Genomic DNA, 19,658 nt, shown 5'->3' with positions numbered 1-19,658 from the left:
CTGGAGGCTAAACAGGAAAGAAAGAGAAGTCTTTATTGAAGGAGGTGTTACATTTAGAGAGAACTTTACTTAAATAAATTTGTTAAGCTTAACCTATCTTAAAATAAATAAAAATCATTATATATAATTATCTTGATTTGTATGTACATACCAAATTATCTCCTAAATTATTTTCAACCAAACACAGGATAATTATTATTTACTAACCGAGAAAAAATATTGTGGATGTTAGAAATTCTTACTATAACTACTGTGGAAGGACCCAACGGGTTGGTCTAGTGGTTAACGCGTCTTCCCAAATCAGCTGATTTGGAAATCGAGAGTTCCAGCGTTCAAGTCTTAGTAATGTCAGCTATTTTTACACAGATTTGAATACTAGATCATGGATACCGGTATTTTTGGTGGTTGGGTTTCAATTAACCACACATCTCAGGAATGGTCGAACTGAGACTGTACAAGACTACACTTCATTTACATTCATACATATCATCCTCTGAAGTATTATCTGAAAGGTAATTGCCAGAGACTAAACAGGAAAAAGAAAGAAAGCTTTAAGAAAGAAATTAATGATATGTTTTATTTGGAATGTGATGCTCAATGTTACAAAAAACTTATCGTAAAAATTATTATTTATTATTATAAGTAAAACTAATTCGTAAAAAAGAATTCTTATCGTAAAAATTTCAGAAAACTGTTAAGAAGTGTAATTTTGTATTCATTTTACAGCGCATAAAAATCAAGTCTGTTAAAAAAAGAAAAATTCTGTTTAATTTTGTTTTGAAAAATGCCGCGTATCTTCACTAATGCCGAATATGCCGACGTGATTTTTATCTATGGATATTGCAATGGAAGTGCTGCGGAAGCGGTTACGGAATATCGACATAGGTATCCTGGTCGTGTTGTACCAAATCGTTAAGTATTTATTAGAATTTTTGATAATCTTCGTGAGAACGGTACACTTCCCAGCGCTCATATTTCATCTTAACGACAAGCTTCATGCTGATGAAGGTGAAAACATTATGCAGATGGTTCAACGTAGTCCGGCAATAACCACACGAATAATTGCAACACGGCTAAATATTTCACAAAATATGGAGGACATTAAATAATAACGGATTTCATCCTTTTCATATTCAGAAAGTGCAACATCTTCGGCCTGGTTACTACGCCAGCCGGCTGCAGTTTTGTCAACGGGTTAATAGGAATCAACATTTAATTCAATTTATATTATTTTCGGATGAAGCTACTTTCACTCGTAACGGAATAAACAACACACAGAGTGCGCATCGGTGGTCTGAAGAAAACCCACATGCTACAATGGAAAAAAATATTTCCAGCAACGATTTTCAGTGAATGTTTGGTGCGGTATCATAGATGACCAATTAATCGGTCCTTTCATACTAGAACATCGTGTCACAAGAGAGAAATTATCTGGAATTTTTACGTAATAAATTTATTATATTGCTGGAAAATATCCCCTTAGCAAAACGATTTGAAATGTATTACCAATTTGATGGAGCTCCTACACATTTCACATTTCTTTTTTGTAACATTTTCTTCTACGTTTTCGTCGGTTTTGTTGTTAATAAAAGTCGAATGTTTAAAATTTTATTTTTTTTTTTGTTGACATTATTTACATCAATCTTCTTATAATTAAATTCTCTACAATTTACGTTTAAAAAATGTATGATTTATTGCCAATTTAACAACGTTATTGTACGTCAAACGTAAAAAAAATGTGTTTTTTGACCCTATTTTTGGCGTTTTACATATCTTAGAAACTAAGAGAGGTACAGTTCTGGGACGTATTTTTTTCGATTTCCCAGCTCAAATACCATAAGAAACAATTAAATTTGTCCCTTAATTGATCTTCCCAGAATTTCAGAAAACCGTAATTTACCCGGAGGAACTGAAACTCGGGTGAAATCTTTCACTCTGTATAACTCGCTAAGGAAGCGTTTTCGGACCTATGTTTATATGAACTTTTTTCTTATTTTTAGCCTCTAGAATGAGTTGTCCAAGTATTGCTTTATCCTACTGAATCATTTTGTATTTCCAGTCGGCGTCAAAGTTCTACAAATATATTCATATATAATATAGATAAAATGTAATCAATTTATTTATTAAAAAAAAAAAAAAATATATATATATATATATATATAATAAAATAAAAAAAACAATAGACTAACTTAATTAAAATTGTTTTATAAATACGATTAAAAGAGAAAATAAATAAAAACAGTCATTTTAACGTTTAATAATATCACAACGGCGCCAATACAATAAATAATATAAATTAAAAAAGAAAAAAAAACTCTTGTAACAGTCTACGTGAATTTCAATTTTTATCGACGACATCGACGACGTTGTCTGGACATTCATGTCATAATTGGCCTTGATATTAAATAATACAATAAAAATATATTTAAAAAAAAAACATACATTTAAAAAGAATTAATTTTAAAACTGGTTTAAAATACATTAAAATTAAACATTGTATTTTATAAATATATTATTAAAATTTAATTTCCGCATTTAATTTTATAAAAATAATAATAGTTTAAATGAATAAATTTTTTAGAAATATTAATTTAATGACTATTTTTTTAACATGATATTACATTTATTATTAATCAGAAAACAGAAATCTAACCAATTAATTTCTCTGTATAGTATGATTAATAATATTTCTCTGTATAGTATGATTATAAAATTATTACACTTTCTTAAAAATAAGACTCAAATTTTTCTGTTAATTTCATCTATTTTTATACCTATGGATCCTTCAACGCGTAGCCCGCACCTAAAAGTTTTTTTTATCTTAAGAACTACAAAAAAAAAATTATAAAAGTTGATAATAAAGTTGCAATACTTTCCAGCCATTGGTTATTTATTCTTATACGAGGGTTATTTTTTTTCAAGGTCCGATCGGTCACGAAATTAAAACCACAGTGAAAATAAAAAATCTTTTATTTGTAACAAGTACTTACATAGTTACTTACATAGTTACGCTATTTCTCTACATAGTTGCCACTCCGATTTAGACATTTGTCGTAGAGTGGTACCAACTTTCCAATACCCTTGTCATAGAACGGAACCGCCTGTGTTTTCAGCCATTTCTACGCTGGCCTGTGCTAAAATGTTGTCTTCCTAGCCAGCGTTTCATGTGAGCAAAGAGGTGAAAATCGGATGGAGCCAAGCCCGGGTTGTATGGTGGGTGATCAAACACTTCCCGACGAAAACGCTGCAGAAGCTTCTTTGTTACAGCTGCAGTGTGCGGCCGAGCATTGTCATGGAGAAAGACAATGCCTGATGACAACATTCCTCACCGCTTATTATGAATCGCCCTTCGTAGACGTTGAAGAGTCACGCAGTATGAGGCTGCAGTGATGGTCGTGCCACGATTCATGAATTCCACCAAGAGAACTCCATTCAGGTCCCAGAACACAGTAGCCGTACACTTTCTGTTGGAGAACGTTCCCTTGAACTACTTTGGTTTACTGGGAGAATGAGAATGCATCGACTTTTTGGATTGTTCTTTTGTTTCTTCAGTTTCGAAATGGACCAATGTCTCGTCCCCTATGAAAATTTATTCAAAAATCTTCTCCTTCATTGTGGTAGCGCTGGAGAAACGTTAAGGAGGCGTCCATTCTCATTGCTTTGTGATGGTCGGACAGCATCTTGGGAACCCATCTCGCACACAGTTTGCGGTACTGAAGTCTCTCACTCACAATGGTGTAGAGAGCTGACCTTGAAATTTCAGGAAACGATCACTCAATACAGAAATTGTGAACCGACGATTTTCTCGAATCGCCTCATCCACTCGCTTAACGAGATCATCGGTTGACACTCGCTTTCTTCCCTGACCGCCTGCATCATGAACATCTATACGTCCTGCTTTAAAGTTCCTGCACCATTGTCGCACTTTGCTGTCACTCATTAAAGTTTGATTTGATGTAAAAATGTATGATTTATCGCCAATTTAACAACGTTATTGTACGTCAAACGTAAAAAAATGTGTTTTTTACCCTATTTTTGGCGTTTTACATGGGATATCTTCGAAACTAAGAGAGATACAGTTCTGGGACCTTTTTTTTCGATTTCTCAGCTCAAAAACCATAAGCAACAATTGAATTTGCCCCTTAATTGATCTTCCTGGAATTTCAGAAAGCCTTAATTTACCCGGAGGATCCCGAAAGTCGAGCGAAATCTTTGCTCGAAGGAACTTGAAATAATTCGTTTTAATTCGTTCAAAAACTTGAACGAATTAAAATAGTTCAATAAAGATAAACAAAAGCTTTATTACAATCCCAAATCTAACATCTGCATCGCGGCTTCGCCCGTGCTCTATGTTTTTTTTTCTTTTCCTGTTTAGCCTCCGGTGATTACCGTTCAGATAATACTTCAGAGGATGATATGTATGAGTGTAAATGAAGTGTAGTCTTGTACATTCTCAGATCGACCATTCCTGAGATGTGTGGTTAATTAAAACCCAACCACCAAAGAACACCGGTATCCACGATCTAGTATTCAAATCCGTGTAAAAACAACTGGCTTTATTAGGACTTGAACGCTGGAACTCTCGACTTCCAAATCAGTTGATTTGGGAAGACGCGTTCACCACTAGACCAACCCGGTGGGTTGTGCTCTATGTTTACCTGCGCTTCCCGTCACGATCAGAGAGTCCATGGCTCGCTTCGCTCTCCCTTCCCGTTTTCTCCCGTTTCTTTTTTCCTTACTTCCCTTTCCCCTTCCTCTTCCCCCATTCCCTTCCTCTTTTCTTTTTTTTCTATTTTCATTTTCCATTTACTTTTCCCATTTTCCCCTTTTTGATTTCTTCCTTTTTCCCCTTCTTCCCTTTTATTTTTTTCGATTTTTTTCTTTCTCCCTTCTTCCCCGCGCGTAAATAGGCCCATTAAATTTGTAGTTTATAGCGGACACACATATCGGAAACATTGCAATGGAATCGTAAAATATTTAGTATAGCGTATGTTGCTTTTACGTCCAACAGATAGCGCTGTTAACAGGAAATTTAGTTTTTTATCGATTTGAACCCCTTAAAATCAAAATTTTGCAAAATCCTTTGTTATTACACGTCTACTTAATGATACGAAGGTACCCTGAAAATTTCAAGTCTCTACCTATAATAGTTTTGGTTGTACGTTGATTATGAGTCAGTGAATCAGTCAGGATATTCTTTTTTATATAAGAGATATATTAACACATATTTAATAAAAGAAAAAACGAACTCTAATAATAACAAAAACGTTTAAAAAATATAAAACACAAACAATAAAGCTTTTGAAGATTTTCGGATTGATTTCACGTGGGGCCATCCTTTAATCCGTGCCAAATTCCATCAAAATCGGTTTATTCAGTCAAAATTTATTATGATTTAAACAAACACGCCTACACTCATACAAACGAACATTAACCCGCACTTTTTTGTCTTTTGAGGTCCCTGTGACATGAAATTTCGAGAAATGCAAAAAAATACCCCATTTTTATTTGATTTCTGTTGATATTAATTTTTCGTTTCTAAGTTATAATTTTTTTTTGGCAAAACAGAATTATTTTCATATATAAGCATATAAAATTTCAAACTAAATTTGATTTATGTGTATTTTATTTCTACAAATTTTTATAATTTCATAAATTAATAAATTTATATAATTTATTTATGGAAGGGTAAAAAATTAATAAAACCGAAATAAAAATATTGGAATATATATATATATATATAAATATATTGATTGTATAATTAGAAGAAAACGAGTACGTAAAAATAATAATCAGAAAACTTGGCATTTATAGACCAAGAAAAGGCATTCGATAACGTAGACTGGAATAAAATGTTCAGCATTTAAAAAAAAATTAGGATTCAAATACAGAGATAGAAAAACAATTGCTAACATGTACAGGAACCAAACAGCAACAGTAACAATTGAAGAACATAAGAAAGAAGCCCTAATAAGAAAGGGAGTCCGACAAGGATGTTCCCTATCTCCGTTACATATTAATCGTTACGTAGAACTAACAGTTAATGATGTTAAAGAACAATTTAGATTCGGAGTAACAGTACAAGGTGAAAAGATAAAGATGCTACGATTTGCTGAAGATATAGTAATTCTAGCTGAGAGTAAAAAGGATCTAGAAGAAACAGTGAACGGCATGTATGAAGTCCTACGCAAGAACTACCGCATGAAAATAAACAAGAACAAAACGAAAGTAACGAAATTTATTAGAAATAAGAAAGATGGGCCACGGAATGTGAAAATAGGAGGAGAAAAGATTATGGAGGTAGAAGAATTTTGTTATTTGGGCGGTGGTCGGAGGCGACGTAAAATGCAGAATAGCACAGGCGAAACGAGCCTTCAATCAGAAATATAATTTGTTTACATCAAAAATTAATTTAAATATCAGGAAAAGATTTTTGAAAGTATATGTTTGGAGTGTCGCTTTATATGGAAGTGAAAATTGGACGATCGGAGTATCTGAGAAGAAAAGATCAAAAACTCTTGGAATGCGATGCTATAGGAAAATGTTAAAAATCAAATGGGTAGATAAAGTGACAAATGAAGAGGTGTTGCAGCAAATAGATGAAGAAAGAAGCATTTGGAAAAATCTAAGAAGAAGAACAGACTTATAACCCACATATTAAGACATCCTGGAATAGTCGCTTTAATATTGGAGGGACAGGTAGAAGGGAAAAATTGTGTACGCAGGTAACGTTTGGAATATGTAAAATAAATTGTTAGGGATGTTTGATGTAGGGGGTATACCGAAATGAAATGACTAGCACTAGATAAGGAATCTTGGAGAACTGCATCAAACCAGTCAAATGAATGAAGACAAAAAAATTTATCTTCATTGGAGGGTAATAAATTAATAAAACCGGATTAAAATATTGGAATGTATTTTATATATGTGTATATTCCCTGTATAATTAGAAGAAAACCAGTAAGTAAAAAATAATTACCAGTAAATAACGGATCTGTTTTGTATTGATTTTGTTACTACAGGTAAAATATTTGTAACCGATTGACGCCCCTTATTAGGTGTATACCTGTTCAACAAAGTTATAGTAATGAATTTCACGTGTGTATTAAATGCTTACGTTACGAGGAATCTATTTACCGATACAATGCCTTTATATTATAAAAAAGAGCACATTTCAAAAATAGCTATCATTATAGAACAATAACTTAAATATTTAAGGATTGGTTGGGGTAGCTATCCCTTTTATATATTCTTTTATTATTTATAAATAAATCATTTCCTGGAAAATATGTGGGAAAAAATCGAATTTCACTTAATTTATAAGACAGATAGAGAACATTTTTGGAAGTATTAATTTAAAATTAGAAAAAAAATAATTGTATTTTACTAATTTCTATTTCGGTAAAAAAATTCAATCTTGATGATAATCTTATAAGAAACTGTAAAAAAAAAAACAGAAATCTCGACACTAATTTTATACTTTTACCCAGAATAATTATAAAAAAACTAACAAGAAATAAAGATTAAAAATTAAAAGCACGACTGTCAAAAAAAACATTGCTGACGAACACTGCTCGTTTTGCTCCTGGTTTGGTTCAATCATAATTTTGTATACTAGCAAATATCCCATTTGAATTTTGAAAATATCACGATTGTATGCAGATATATTACGAGTATAAGAGCAACCCCATTGTACCTCCCAAAACAGAACCCCAGGAGCACCCTGTTTGTTATCAATTGATGGTGATGATTGGTCTAGCCTCCACGAGATATTTACATCACCTCACACTTAGTCCTCCGTGGGAAACCCATTATTATTGAATAGAAATCTTTATAAACAGAATTTTTTCAAATTTATTTAATATTAGTTTATTTTATTTAACGTAAATTTAATTCTATTATTTTTGTAAATTGATTCGAATCATTCAGTTCAAACCCAGCTCACACAGTGATAGAGGCTCACATACAGTTCACAGTTCATTAATTCAATTCATGGCTATCGATAAGGTTTTAAAAACTCTGTAAGGGGATTGGAATGTATTCCATAAAGTAAAATAGATGTCCGTTTATGCTGATAATGTGGTTCTCATCTCAAGAAAGTTTCAGATAATAAGAGATATATTCAAGATACTCCTTGGTGACGAAAAGACAGCGGGTCTGGAAATTAATATAGAAAAGACAAAATATTTTAAAATGATGACAGAGAGATGACATCATCTCTCTGTCATCATTTAAAGAAAGATGTCATCATCTAAAATGATGTTCGAAAGATATCATATGACGATGTGACATCCCAACCCTGTAGGGAAAAGACCTTGTGAAGTTACCGGTCGCCATACCACCCCCTCCGTTCTGACTCCTGAGGGGCTTTACCAGAGGTCATCTTTAGACCCTCTGATTACATCTGTCATCAGCCAGGCCTCGTTCGGTATGCCACCGATGTAAATGCCTCCGCAGACATTAGCATAAGTAAAATACAAAACAAATTTGGCCCTCACGTAGGCCTCAAACGGATATCTTCACATCCAACCTATTATGATTCCTTCAAACTAACTGACCGAAACCGCGGTTCCCGTACCTAATCCAAATTTGACAGCACAGATCAAAGTTTATAACACGCAAAACAAAACTGAAACTATACAAATTGTAAAGCCTGTAGTAACATACGAGTTAAAGACCTGGACGTTAACTAAAAGACATCTCTACGGGTTTTTGAAAGAAGGAACATAAGAAGAATTATGGGTCCTGTAAGAATTGAGGACGGATGGCGTACAAGGAATAACAAGAAGATAAACCCGCTATATCGGTGAAGAGGATTTAGTGCGAGATATCAAGGCGCGCAGGATAAGATGGTCAGGATATGTGGCAAGGATGAAGACAGATAAAATCCATAACGTCCTCGAAGAAGAAATTTTGAGAATAAGAAGACGAGGAAGGCCTAAAAGAAGCTGGATGGTAAATGTACACAGTGATCTACAGATTTACGAGTCCTGGATGTCAGACAATGATAGATAGAAGTAAAAGAGAGACATGTCTGGAGGGATATCGTATGGGAATCCAAGGTTCACATCGGAATATAGCGCCGGTGAAAGAAAGAAAGCTGAAAACAATTATTTTTAACAAAGAATGCACAATCGTAAATGTATATACACGCGCACGCACGCACACGCAAGGTTAAATTATTATTATCTTTGAGGTAAACATTCTTGATTGTAATCTCTTATTCTAATTATTTTTGTTATTATAATTTTTTTTTTGTCATATTGAATTTTTTAATTTTTAAAATATCTGTTAAATATCCAATGCAATCCCTTTAAAATAATTATTAAAATTATAAAAAACACTGAAAATAAACTTTAACAGATGGCCCTAGCCGTACCGGTATTATCTGCCAACAGGCTACATTAAGATTCGAATGCAAATTTATTTATCACAGATTTATTATTATTATGATTATAAATTGTGATATCACATCTAAGCGAACATGTTTACATATAATGCTATATGAATTAATACATTTAATCGTGATTTATTACAAACATAATTTTTTTTTGTCTTCAATCATTTGACTGGTTTAATGCAGCTCTCCAAAATACCTTATTTAGTACTAGTCGTTTAATTTCAGTAAACCCCCTACATCCTACATTCCTAAAATTTGTTTTACATATTCCAAACGTTGCCTGCCTGCAGAATTTTTTCCTTCTACCTGTCCTTCCAATATTAAAGCGACTATTCCAAGATACCATAATATGTGGCGTATAATTCTGTCTCTTCTATTAACTATATTTTTCCAAATGCTTCTTTCTTCATCTATTTGCCGCAACACCTCTTTATTTGTCACTTTATCCACCCATTTGATTTTTAACATTCTCCTGTAGTACCACATTTCAAAAGCTTCTACTCTTTTCTTCTCGGGTAATCCGACCGTCCAAATTTCGCTTCCACATAAAGCTACGCTCCAAACATATATCTTCAAAAATCTTTTCCTGACGTTTAAATTAATTTTTGATGTAAGCAAATTATATTTCTGATTGAAAGCTCGTTTCGCCTGTGCTATTAGGCATTTTATATCGCTCCTGCTTCGTCCATCTTTAGTAATTCTACTTCCCAAATAACAAAATTCTTCTACTTCCATAATCTTTTTTTCTTCCTATTTTTAAATTCAGTGGTTCATCTTCGTTATTTCTACTACATTTCATTACTTTCGTTTTGCTCTTGTTTATTTTCATGCGGTAATTCTTGCGTAGGACTTCATCCATGCCGTTCATTGTTTCTTTTAAATCTTTTTTACTCTCAGTTAGAATTACTATATCATCAGCAAATCGTAGGATTTTTATCTTTTCACCTTGTACTGTTACTCCGGATCTGAATTGTTCTTTAACATCATTAACTGCTAGTTCTATGTAAAGATTAAAAAGAAACGGGAATAGTTGTTCTCTATCCCCGTAACTTGATATGTATGAATGTAACTGAAGTATAGTTTGTATAATCCCAGGCCGACCATTCCTGAAATGTGTAGTTAATTGAAACCCAACCACCAAAGAATAATGGCATCTACGATCTAGTATTCAAATCTATATAAAAGTGACTGCCTTTACTACGATTCCAATAATCACATGCCAATAATCACATGCAAATTTTTACCTATGTTTCTTGGCATAACTGAGAAGGTTTTTAAATATATTTCATCTCGAAGGACGATGGATTGTTTTCAAATTTCCAGGATACATTTGTCCTGGAAGGACATAGTTCCCGTGAAGGTTATAATATTAAAAAATTTCTTCACCACGAAGAAGAGTAAAGTTGTGAATTAAAGATTAAAGATTAATTTATCATTAATCATCTTCCTTAATTAATCATTAAGGAAGAAAAGATTAATCTTATAACTTAAATATTATATTTTTGCCTCCACGGCATAGAAATAAGTTACGAATTTTTCATCGTCAAAGATGTGTCTAATCTAGTTACCACAATTATTCTGTCTTTTGTAATTCAGTCTTTTTCAAGTTTCTATAAATCCTGAATATTTTAATAGTTGTTTTTTATCAGTATTATTCTCAGAAATATAAGGATAATGAAAAGTGGGGGGGGGGGGTTCAGGGGACGAAGCCCTCCGGGGAATGGCGACCGAAGCGAGCTTTCTGGGTGTCCAAGACGCCGTCCCACTGCAACACGGGAATGGCGAGAGAAGCCAGCTTTACAACCCTAGGGCTCCGAGGAGCCCCTGAGTAAGCTCTGGGGTTCGTTTGGGCCGACCTGGGACCTATGGGTGACCCACCGGGTTGGTCTAGTGGTGTAAGCGTCTTTCCAGATCAGCTGATTTGGAAGTTGAGAGTTCCAGCGTTCAAATTCTAGTAAAGTCAGTTATTTTTTATACGGATTTGAATACTAGATCGTGGATACCGGTGTTCTTTGATGGTTGAATTTCAATTAACCTCACATCTCAGGAATGGTCGAACTGAGACTGTACAAGACCACACTTTATTTACACTCATACATATCATCTTCTGAAGTATTATCTGAACGGTAATTACCGGAGGCTAAACAGGTAAAAGAAAAGAAAGTTCCCTGAGGATGCATGGTACTTTCGTACTCCTCATACCTCAAAATATAAATGGTTTGATATTTTGAGTTAAATCATATATAACACTATAAAAAGCAAAAGGCCCAATCATACTTCCTGAGGGATCCCAGATTTAAGAATTTAAATATTATAAAAAGCAAAGGCCCAATCATACTTCATTGAGGGATCCCAGATTCAAGATTTTATATATTATAAAAAACAAAGGCCAAATCATACTTCCTTGGAGAATCCCAGGTTGAAGTGTTCAGAAGTATGGTATTACTTCTGAAAGTAATACCATACTTTTCTTCGAAGTCGGTAAAACATTTTTTTTTATAATAATTTAAAATTGTAATACTGAAAACGTATTTTGTTTCACAATAAAGTCATTAAGATAATTTAATACCCCCTTCCAATGTAAACACAATACTCGATAATCCTGTTAAAAATTTATTCACTAAATACGTACAAAAGTTATGAAATGAATTTCCGGATTTTTTTTATATTACAAAAGATTAAATTTTTACTAAGAAATCATATGAGTCATACTGTTGAGAATTATATGCTTACTTACGTGATACAAAAATTGCAAAAAAGGGGAAAAACTGATGTCAACACTTCCTTGTACGCATATTAAATTACATATACACATTTTTTTTTACAATCAGATGTCATTTTTTACAATCAAAATTAATTGTGTTAAGGTAAACAGTTATAATAATAATAATATTAAAATGATTTATATCTACTATTTGTAATTAGAAAAGGATAATTATATTATATAAGAATGAAAGAAATTTATAATAATAAAAAAATAATCTACGAGATTTTATAAACGCCTTCATTTACATGATATATGCAATTTACATAACATTATAGTATAACAATTGATAGTTAATAACTTTTACAGGCGCTAACATACAAAAAAAATATATACATTAAAAATAAAAAGTACTTATTATAAAAAAATAAATCAATTATTTATTTGTGTTTATATATATGTACGTGCGTGAGTATGTACAAAAGTTTGTGTCATATGAAAGAGTAAACGTTTAAATAAATGCATAATGACAATTGATTTATTTACCATACAATACATTAGTAAAAACAGTAAATTAATTCTTGGATAAAATTCAAATGGAAAAGAGACAAATAATATAATATAATAATAATAATAAAAATAAATAGAAGGCCATTTATGTCATTAAATTCACATTGTCTTGGTTATCCAGTTCTTTCCTTTCGTGATTTATTTTTCTCTCATTCAACTACGTTCCACATTCCAGCGTAATTGCCTTTCTACTCTATAGTAGTAATAATAACAATAACAGTACTAGTAATAATAATAATAATAATAATAATAATAATAATATTAAAAATAATAAAAATATCCCGGTTACATTTTTGTTCCTTTTTATTTTTTTCTACTATTTTAAACGTATAAATAATTCATAAAAATTTATTTAATTCTAGAAAGTGTATGCTCATTGAAATGTAATAATATCTCAAAATAAATAGTTGTTAATGTAAATAATTTTATATATATATATATATATATATATATATATATATATATATATATACACACACACATTTTTTTCACATACTTCATATATAATAGCTTTCACACTGTTTAATATAAAATATGTGAAAACGTTTCCCGTTTTTTTTCTTTATATTAGAGGATGTTTAATTATTATTAATCTAAAATGATATAAACACTTCTCAAAATTCTTTATATTTCAGGAAATACATAAAATTAAAAAAAAAATTTAATCATTTATTCTATCATGATAATAATAATAAATTAAAAATCAAATAAAAAACATCATTTTAATTACTAACTTTAAATTATCTAATCCTTTTAATACATTATTTTCTGATCAGTATAGATAGATTGATCATTTGATAACATCATAACAATAAATGGTTTGATATTTTGAGTAAAATCATATATACCACTATAAAAAGCAAAAGGCGCAAACATACCTCCTTGAGGGATCCCATTTTCAAGTTTTTAAATATTATAAAAAGCAAAGGCCAAATCATACTTCCTGAGGGATCCCATTTTCAAGTTTTTAAATATTATAAAAAGCAAAGGCCAAATCATACTTCCTTGAGGGATCCCATTTTCAAGTTTTTAAATATTATAAAAAGCAAAGGCCAAATCATACTTCCTTGAGGGATCCCATTTTCAAGTTTTTAAATATTATAAAAAGCAAAGGCCAAATCATACTTCCTTGGAGAATCCCAGTATTATTAGTATTATTCTCAGAAATATGAGGATAATGAACAGTGCGGGGGTCCAGGGGATGGAGCCCTCCGGGTAAACGGGTATGGCGACCGAAGCGAGCTTTCCGGGTATCCAAGACGCCGTCCCCCTGCCACACGGGAATGGCGAGAGAAGCGAGCTTTGCGATCCTAGGGCTCCGAGGAGCCCCTGAGTTAGCTCCCGGGTTCGTTTGGGCCGACTTGGGAACTAAGGGTGACCCATCGGGTTGGTCTAGTGGTGTACGCGTGTTTACAGATCAGCTGATTTGGAAGTTGAGAGTTCCAGCGTTCAAGTTCTAGTAAAGTTAGTTATTTTTACACGGATTTGAATACAAGATCGTGGATACCGGTGTTCTTTGGTGGTTCGGTTTCAATTAACCATACATCTCATGATTTCAAGATTTTAAATATTATGAAAACAAAGGCCAAATCATACTTCCTTGAGGAATTCCAGGTTCACGATTTTAAATATTACGAGAAGCAAAGGCCCAATCGTAGTTCCTTGAGTGATACCAGGTTCAGGATTTTAAAGTAAAAAATCAATCGTACGTAAACAATCCCACAGATGGCTTACTGGTTTAACAATTAATTACCTCCTTCCTAATTATGGGGAGTAGAGAGAATTGGAAAATAATCTCCTTCTCAAATGCCAAACTAGTACAATAATCCAGAAGTAATTGATTGAATCTAACATAGTACTGGCTATTGTTTATTTTCTTCCAGTGCTTACCAAGTTTTCCCACAGCCACCACAATTAACAAATGGTTTCTTCACTGCGGCCACGCGGTCCCCCCAACCCCTTCCCGGACACACGTGTGTCTGGAGATTAATATTATGTAGAGTAAAGAACTTCTGTTTGCTTCTGAAAAGGCATTCGCCGCCCCAAAACCGCGATCGCGAATAGGTACCACCAATTTGTAAGTTCCCTATTCCTTTTCCTTTCAAGAAAGAAGAATGAGGGAACGAGCCCAGCAGCCATCAGCCCAGCAGTCACCTGCCCAGCAGCCACTGACAGCATGGAAGAAAGAAGAAACCTGCACTTTCCCCCGTTCAGCCCTTCGGGGCCTCGGGAATACTAAGATTAATGGTATGTAACTTCGGTTACTACCAATTCTCGGAAAGTGCAGGCCAAAGAAGAATGAAGAGGCCATCGGAAGAAGAAGAAGATGAAGAAGGAAGACTCGTCCCAACATCACGGACTGGAGTCCGGAAAAGAGCCCAGCAGAGATGCGTCCTGAAAGGCAGCCATAACAGAAGTGGATGAAGAACTTCTACCTAACCTCTCCTTTAAAACTTACATGTAAATTAACTTAAACCAGCAATTGCGACTCCTCCGAAGAAGGGGGCGCATTGCTCCCTCCATATAGTTAGTGCCCCGTTGTGGCGTATTCCTGGTAGCCTATGAAGCGTTAGCACCGAAAGGACTTAAGTGGACGGTCTGTAGGGGAATTACGTCGGGAGGACAGGTTGCATAAGCCTAGCCTTCCGCGGTCGGCCCATAAAATGGGTTCGATAACGCTGGGTTTAACAATGGATTGGAATGCAATTAAATCCGTCCTTAAAAATACTAAAATATTAAAAAAGACAAAACTTGAAAAATTAGATCCGTCACTTAAAATAAACCTTTTAAAACACGCCCGATTGAATCATCCAGCAGCAAGGGACTCTGTCCAGGTTCTGCGATCCGTAGGGAGAATCTATAAACTCCTGCCAACTTTGCATTCCATTCCATTCCATTACCAAGTTTAATAAAAAAACATTGTTTTATCAACTTTCAGATTTTACTTTTTATTATGGTATGATATCAAATAATGAATATCAAACTCGGTTTGTAAGTCAAGTACTAGAATTAGAGACAAAATTTTTATTAATAAAGGGGAAAATAAAAGGTTACATTTACTCATTACAATTAATCACTGCTGGGGTTTTTAAATTTATCCAAGACAAAGCTGTTCAAGCGCATACAAATATTCTATAGGGAAATTCCCTATCAAAAATTCAAGAATTTGTTGCAGCAGCAAGAAGAGTAAACTATAAGACTAATCAGGAAAAAATCACTAAAGAAATTTAGAGCGTCAGTAGATCGGTTTTAGAACGCCTTCGAATAAAGGAAATATTTAAAAAAATTTAATTAAATGAATTTTGATAAACGTAGGTTGGTTTTGAATGTTTATGCTATAGAAAAACAAGTTCCTATTGTTAAAAAAAAAAAAAATTATAAATGGTGTTATGAAGAACCAATCCAATTATACAAGATTCTGCCGAAGTATCAAGAGTAAATTTTGACTTTCCCATCTAGCGCTATAGGAGAGCTATAGCTGTTAAGGATTAAAAGCCTATTAATAATAAAATCACTTTAGTATTTGCGAATGTAATATATTCAAGAACCAAGTGAGAAGCAATTTTTTTTCATTACTTTCATAAAAATTATAATTTATTTTTAAAATATTTTTAAACAAATCTCTTTAAAATGAATTATTTTTGTAAGGAAGGAATTACTACTTTATAAATAATATCTTCCTAAACTCTTTTCACAAAGTAAGGAACCCAAAAAAATAGTATTAAAAAAAAATTGTTCAAAATTTGGTGATTTTTGATTCTTAAATCTTATTTTGGTAATTATGAATTGATTACCCTACTTAGCCGGGGAATTCATCCAATAATTTGGACGATCCTACCTAAATAAATTTTTTTTTTTTTTGTCTTCAGTCATTTGACTGGTTTGATGCAGCTCTCCAAGATTTCCTATCTAGTGCTAGTCGTTTCATTTCAGTATACCCTCTACATCCTACATACCTAACAATTTGTTTTACATATTCCAAACGTGGCCTGCCTACACAATTTTTTCCTTCTACCTGTCCTTCCAATATTAAAGCGACTATTCCAGGATGCCTTAGTATGTGGCCTATAAGTCTGTCTCTTCTTTTAACTATATTTTTCAAATGCTTCTTTCTTCATCTATTTGACGCAATACCTCTTCATTTGTCACTTTATCCACCCGTCTGATTTTTAGCATTCTCCTATAGCACCACATTTCAAAAGCTTCTAATCTTTTCTTCTCAGATACTCCGATTGTCCAAATTTCACTTCCATATAAAGCGACGCTCCAAACATACACTTTCAAAAATCTTTTCCTAACATTTAAATTAATTTTTGATGTAAACAAATTATATTTCTTACTGAAGGCTCGTTTCGCTTGTGCTATTCGGCATTTTATATCGCTCCTGCTTCGTTCATCTTTAGTAATTCTACTTCCCAAATAACAAAATTCTTCTACCTCCATAATCTTTTCTCCTCCTATTTTCTCACATTGTGTCCATCTTTGTTATTTCTACTACATTTCATTACTTTTGTTTTCTTCTTGTTTATTTTCATGCGATAGTTCTTGCGTAGGACTTCATGTATGCCGTTCATTGTTTCTTCTAAATCCTTTTTACTCTCGGCTAGAATTACTCTATCATTAGCAAATCGTAGCATCTTTATCTTTTCACCTTGTACTGTTACTCCGAATCTAAATTGTTCTTTAACATCATTAACTGCTAGTTCCATGTAAAGATTAAAAAGTAACGGAAATAGGGAACATGCTTGTCAGACTCCCTTTCTTATTACTGCTTCTTTCTTATGTTCTTTAATTGTTACTGTTGCTGTTTGGTTCCTGTATATGTTAGCAATTGTTCTTCTATCTCTGTATTTGAACCCTAATTTTTTTTAAATGCTGAACATTTTATTCCAGTCTACGTTATAATAAATAATAATTGTTATAATAATAAGTCTAAAAAATGTTTTTTTCTATAAGATATGATGGTGGAGAGGAGGGTGAAGGCTTCCTTTTTTAAAATTAAAATTAAAAAAAAAACCAAGATAAACAAAATAATAATAAAATTCATATTAATACTTTTTTTTTTAATTAAAAAAAAAAAAACTTAAATAGAACAATTAAAAATATAGACAACAAATAAATTTAAAGAGTTCACTTACTATTTTTATCACCAGGACATACTTTGCAACATTTTCCCGGAGGTAAAACTGGTTCATCACATGTTGGCTTCGGACATTCGTTTTTTATGTTACGACAATGTACTTTACCAATAACACGACGTTTTTTCTGATACTGTAACAAAAATAAAAAATAATTTGTAAAAACAAACTATATCTATACTTTTATATAAAGTCGAAGAAGATTATTTATTTGGGATAAATAAAAAAAATAATCGATCAATCGCAACCAAATATTTACCACCCATGTTCCTTACTCAGGCATAACTGAGAAGGTTTTTAGATAAAGGATGATTCAGGAGGATAGGGCAATACTTTGACAACTCATTCTAGAGGCTAAAAATAAGAAAAAAGTTCATATAAATATAGGTCTGAAAACGCTTCGTTAGCGAGTTATACAGGGTGAAAGATTTCGCCCGAGTTTCAGTTCCTCCGGGTAAATTAAGGCTTTCTGAAATTCTGGGAAGGTCAATTAAGGGGAAAATTCAATTGTTTCTTACGGTTTTTGAGCTGGAAAATCGAAAAAAATAAGTCCCAGAACTGTATCTCTCTTAGGTTCTAATATATTCCATGTAAAACGCCAAAAATAGCAGCTCAGTGATTCTCACTGGTTACTGTAGTATATCTAAATTTCAGTAAAATTGTTTTAATAGATTTGAAGATTTTCCAGCCATAAAATGTTGATATATATATATATATACAGAGTGATTCAGGAGGATAGGGCAATACTTTGACAACTAATTCTAGAGGCTAAAAATAAGAAAAAAGTTCATATGTATTAAATTATTTAAAATTCCAAAATTTTCAAGGCTAACAGAAATAACGGTTGGAAATATTCAATATTATTTCTTAACCCTTTTTGTCCCATATTTCTAAAACCTGTTGATCAAAACCGTTGAAATTTTGCTCAAATATTTGGCTTTATATAAAAATGTAACTTAAATTTCCATTTATCAACAATTTAAAAAATGTAAATCCTAGTGCTTTCGAATCTGTTACTCCATCTTCAGGAATGTTAATTTAAATTCAAATAGATAATCGTTTTTAAAATTAAACTGTTATATTTATAATAGGTAGTTGTCAAAAATAAAATTAATTCGTACGTCAGTAGAACAGTAACGTGGTGTTTGTAAGTTGTTTGCGAATATTTATACAGGGTGATTCAGGAGGATAGGGTAATACTTTGACAACTCATTCTAGAGGCTAAAAATAAGAAAAAATTTCATATAAACATAGGTCCGAAAACGCTTCGTTAGCGAGTTAAACAGAGTGAAAGATTTCGCCCAAGTTTCAGTTCCCCCGGGTAAATTAAGACTTTCTGAAATTCTGGGAAGGTCAATTAAGGGACAAATTCAATTGTTTCTTACGGGTTTTGAGCTGGGAAATCGAAAAAAATAGGTCCGGGAACTGTATCTCTCTTAGGTTCTAAGATATCCCTTGTAAAACAACAAAAATAGGGTAAAAAACACATTTTTTTACTTATGACGTACAATAACGTTGTTTAATTGGCAATAAATCATACATTTTTTAAACATAAATTGTAGAGAATTTAATTATAAGAAGATTGATGTAAATAATTTCAACAAAAAACAAATAAAATTTTAAACATGTCGACTTTTATTAACAAGAAAACCGACGAAAACTTAGAAGAATATGTTACAAAAAAAGAAAACAGATGTGTCTAGTAAGTACAATAATTTTACACATACGGAAAACAAGTTGGCAACACTGATTTTTTTCATCACAATTTGTTTAAATACTACTCATTGTTGTCAGTTAATTGTGGTAGTGTTAAATAACCTTTCGCTGATCAATCGTGTTTGCAGTA

General features: G+C 32.5%; 1 protein-coding gene across 1 annotated transcript in view; it reads right to left on the bottom strand.

Moving 5' to 3' along the window:
* Positions 1–19,658, bottom strand: part of sog (chordin short gastrulation) — a 245,801-nt gene that overhangs the window by 45,706 nt on the left and 180,437 nt on the right. Inside the window, exon 3 of the mRNA XM_075381914.1 lies at positions 17,813–17,945. Coding sequence (XP_075238029.1) covers positions 17,813–17,945 — 133 coding nt within the window. The remainder of the gene's footprint in view (positions 1–17,812; positions 17,946–19,658) is intronic.

The sequence above is a fragment of the Lycorma delicatula genome, chromosome 13, assembly GCF_047948215.1.
Source record: "Lycorma delicatula isolate Av1 chromosome 13, ASM4794821v1, whole genome shotgun sequence".
Taxonomy (NCBI): domain Eukaryota; kingdom Metazoa; phylum Arthropoda; class Insecta; order Hemiptera; family Fulgoridae; genus Lycorma; species Lycorma delicatula.
Note: the sequence above shows the minus strand (reverse complement) of the source record. Positions and strands in the feature narration are given on the sequence as shown.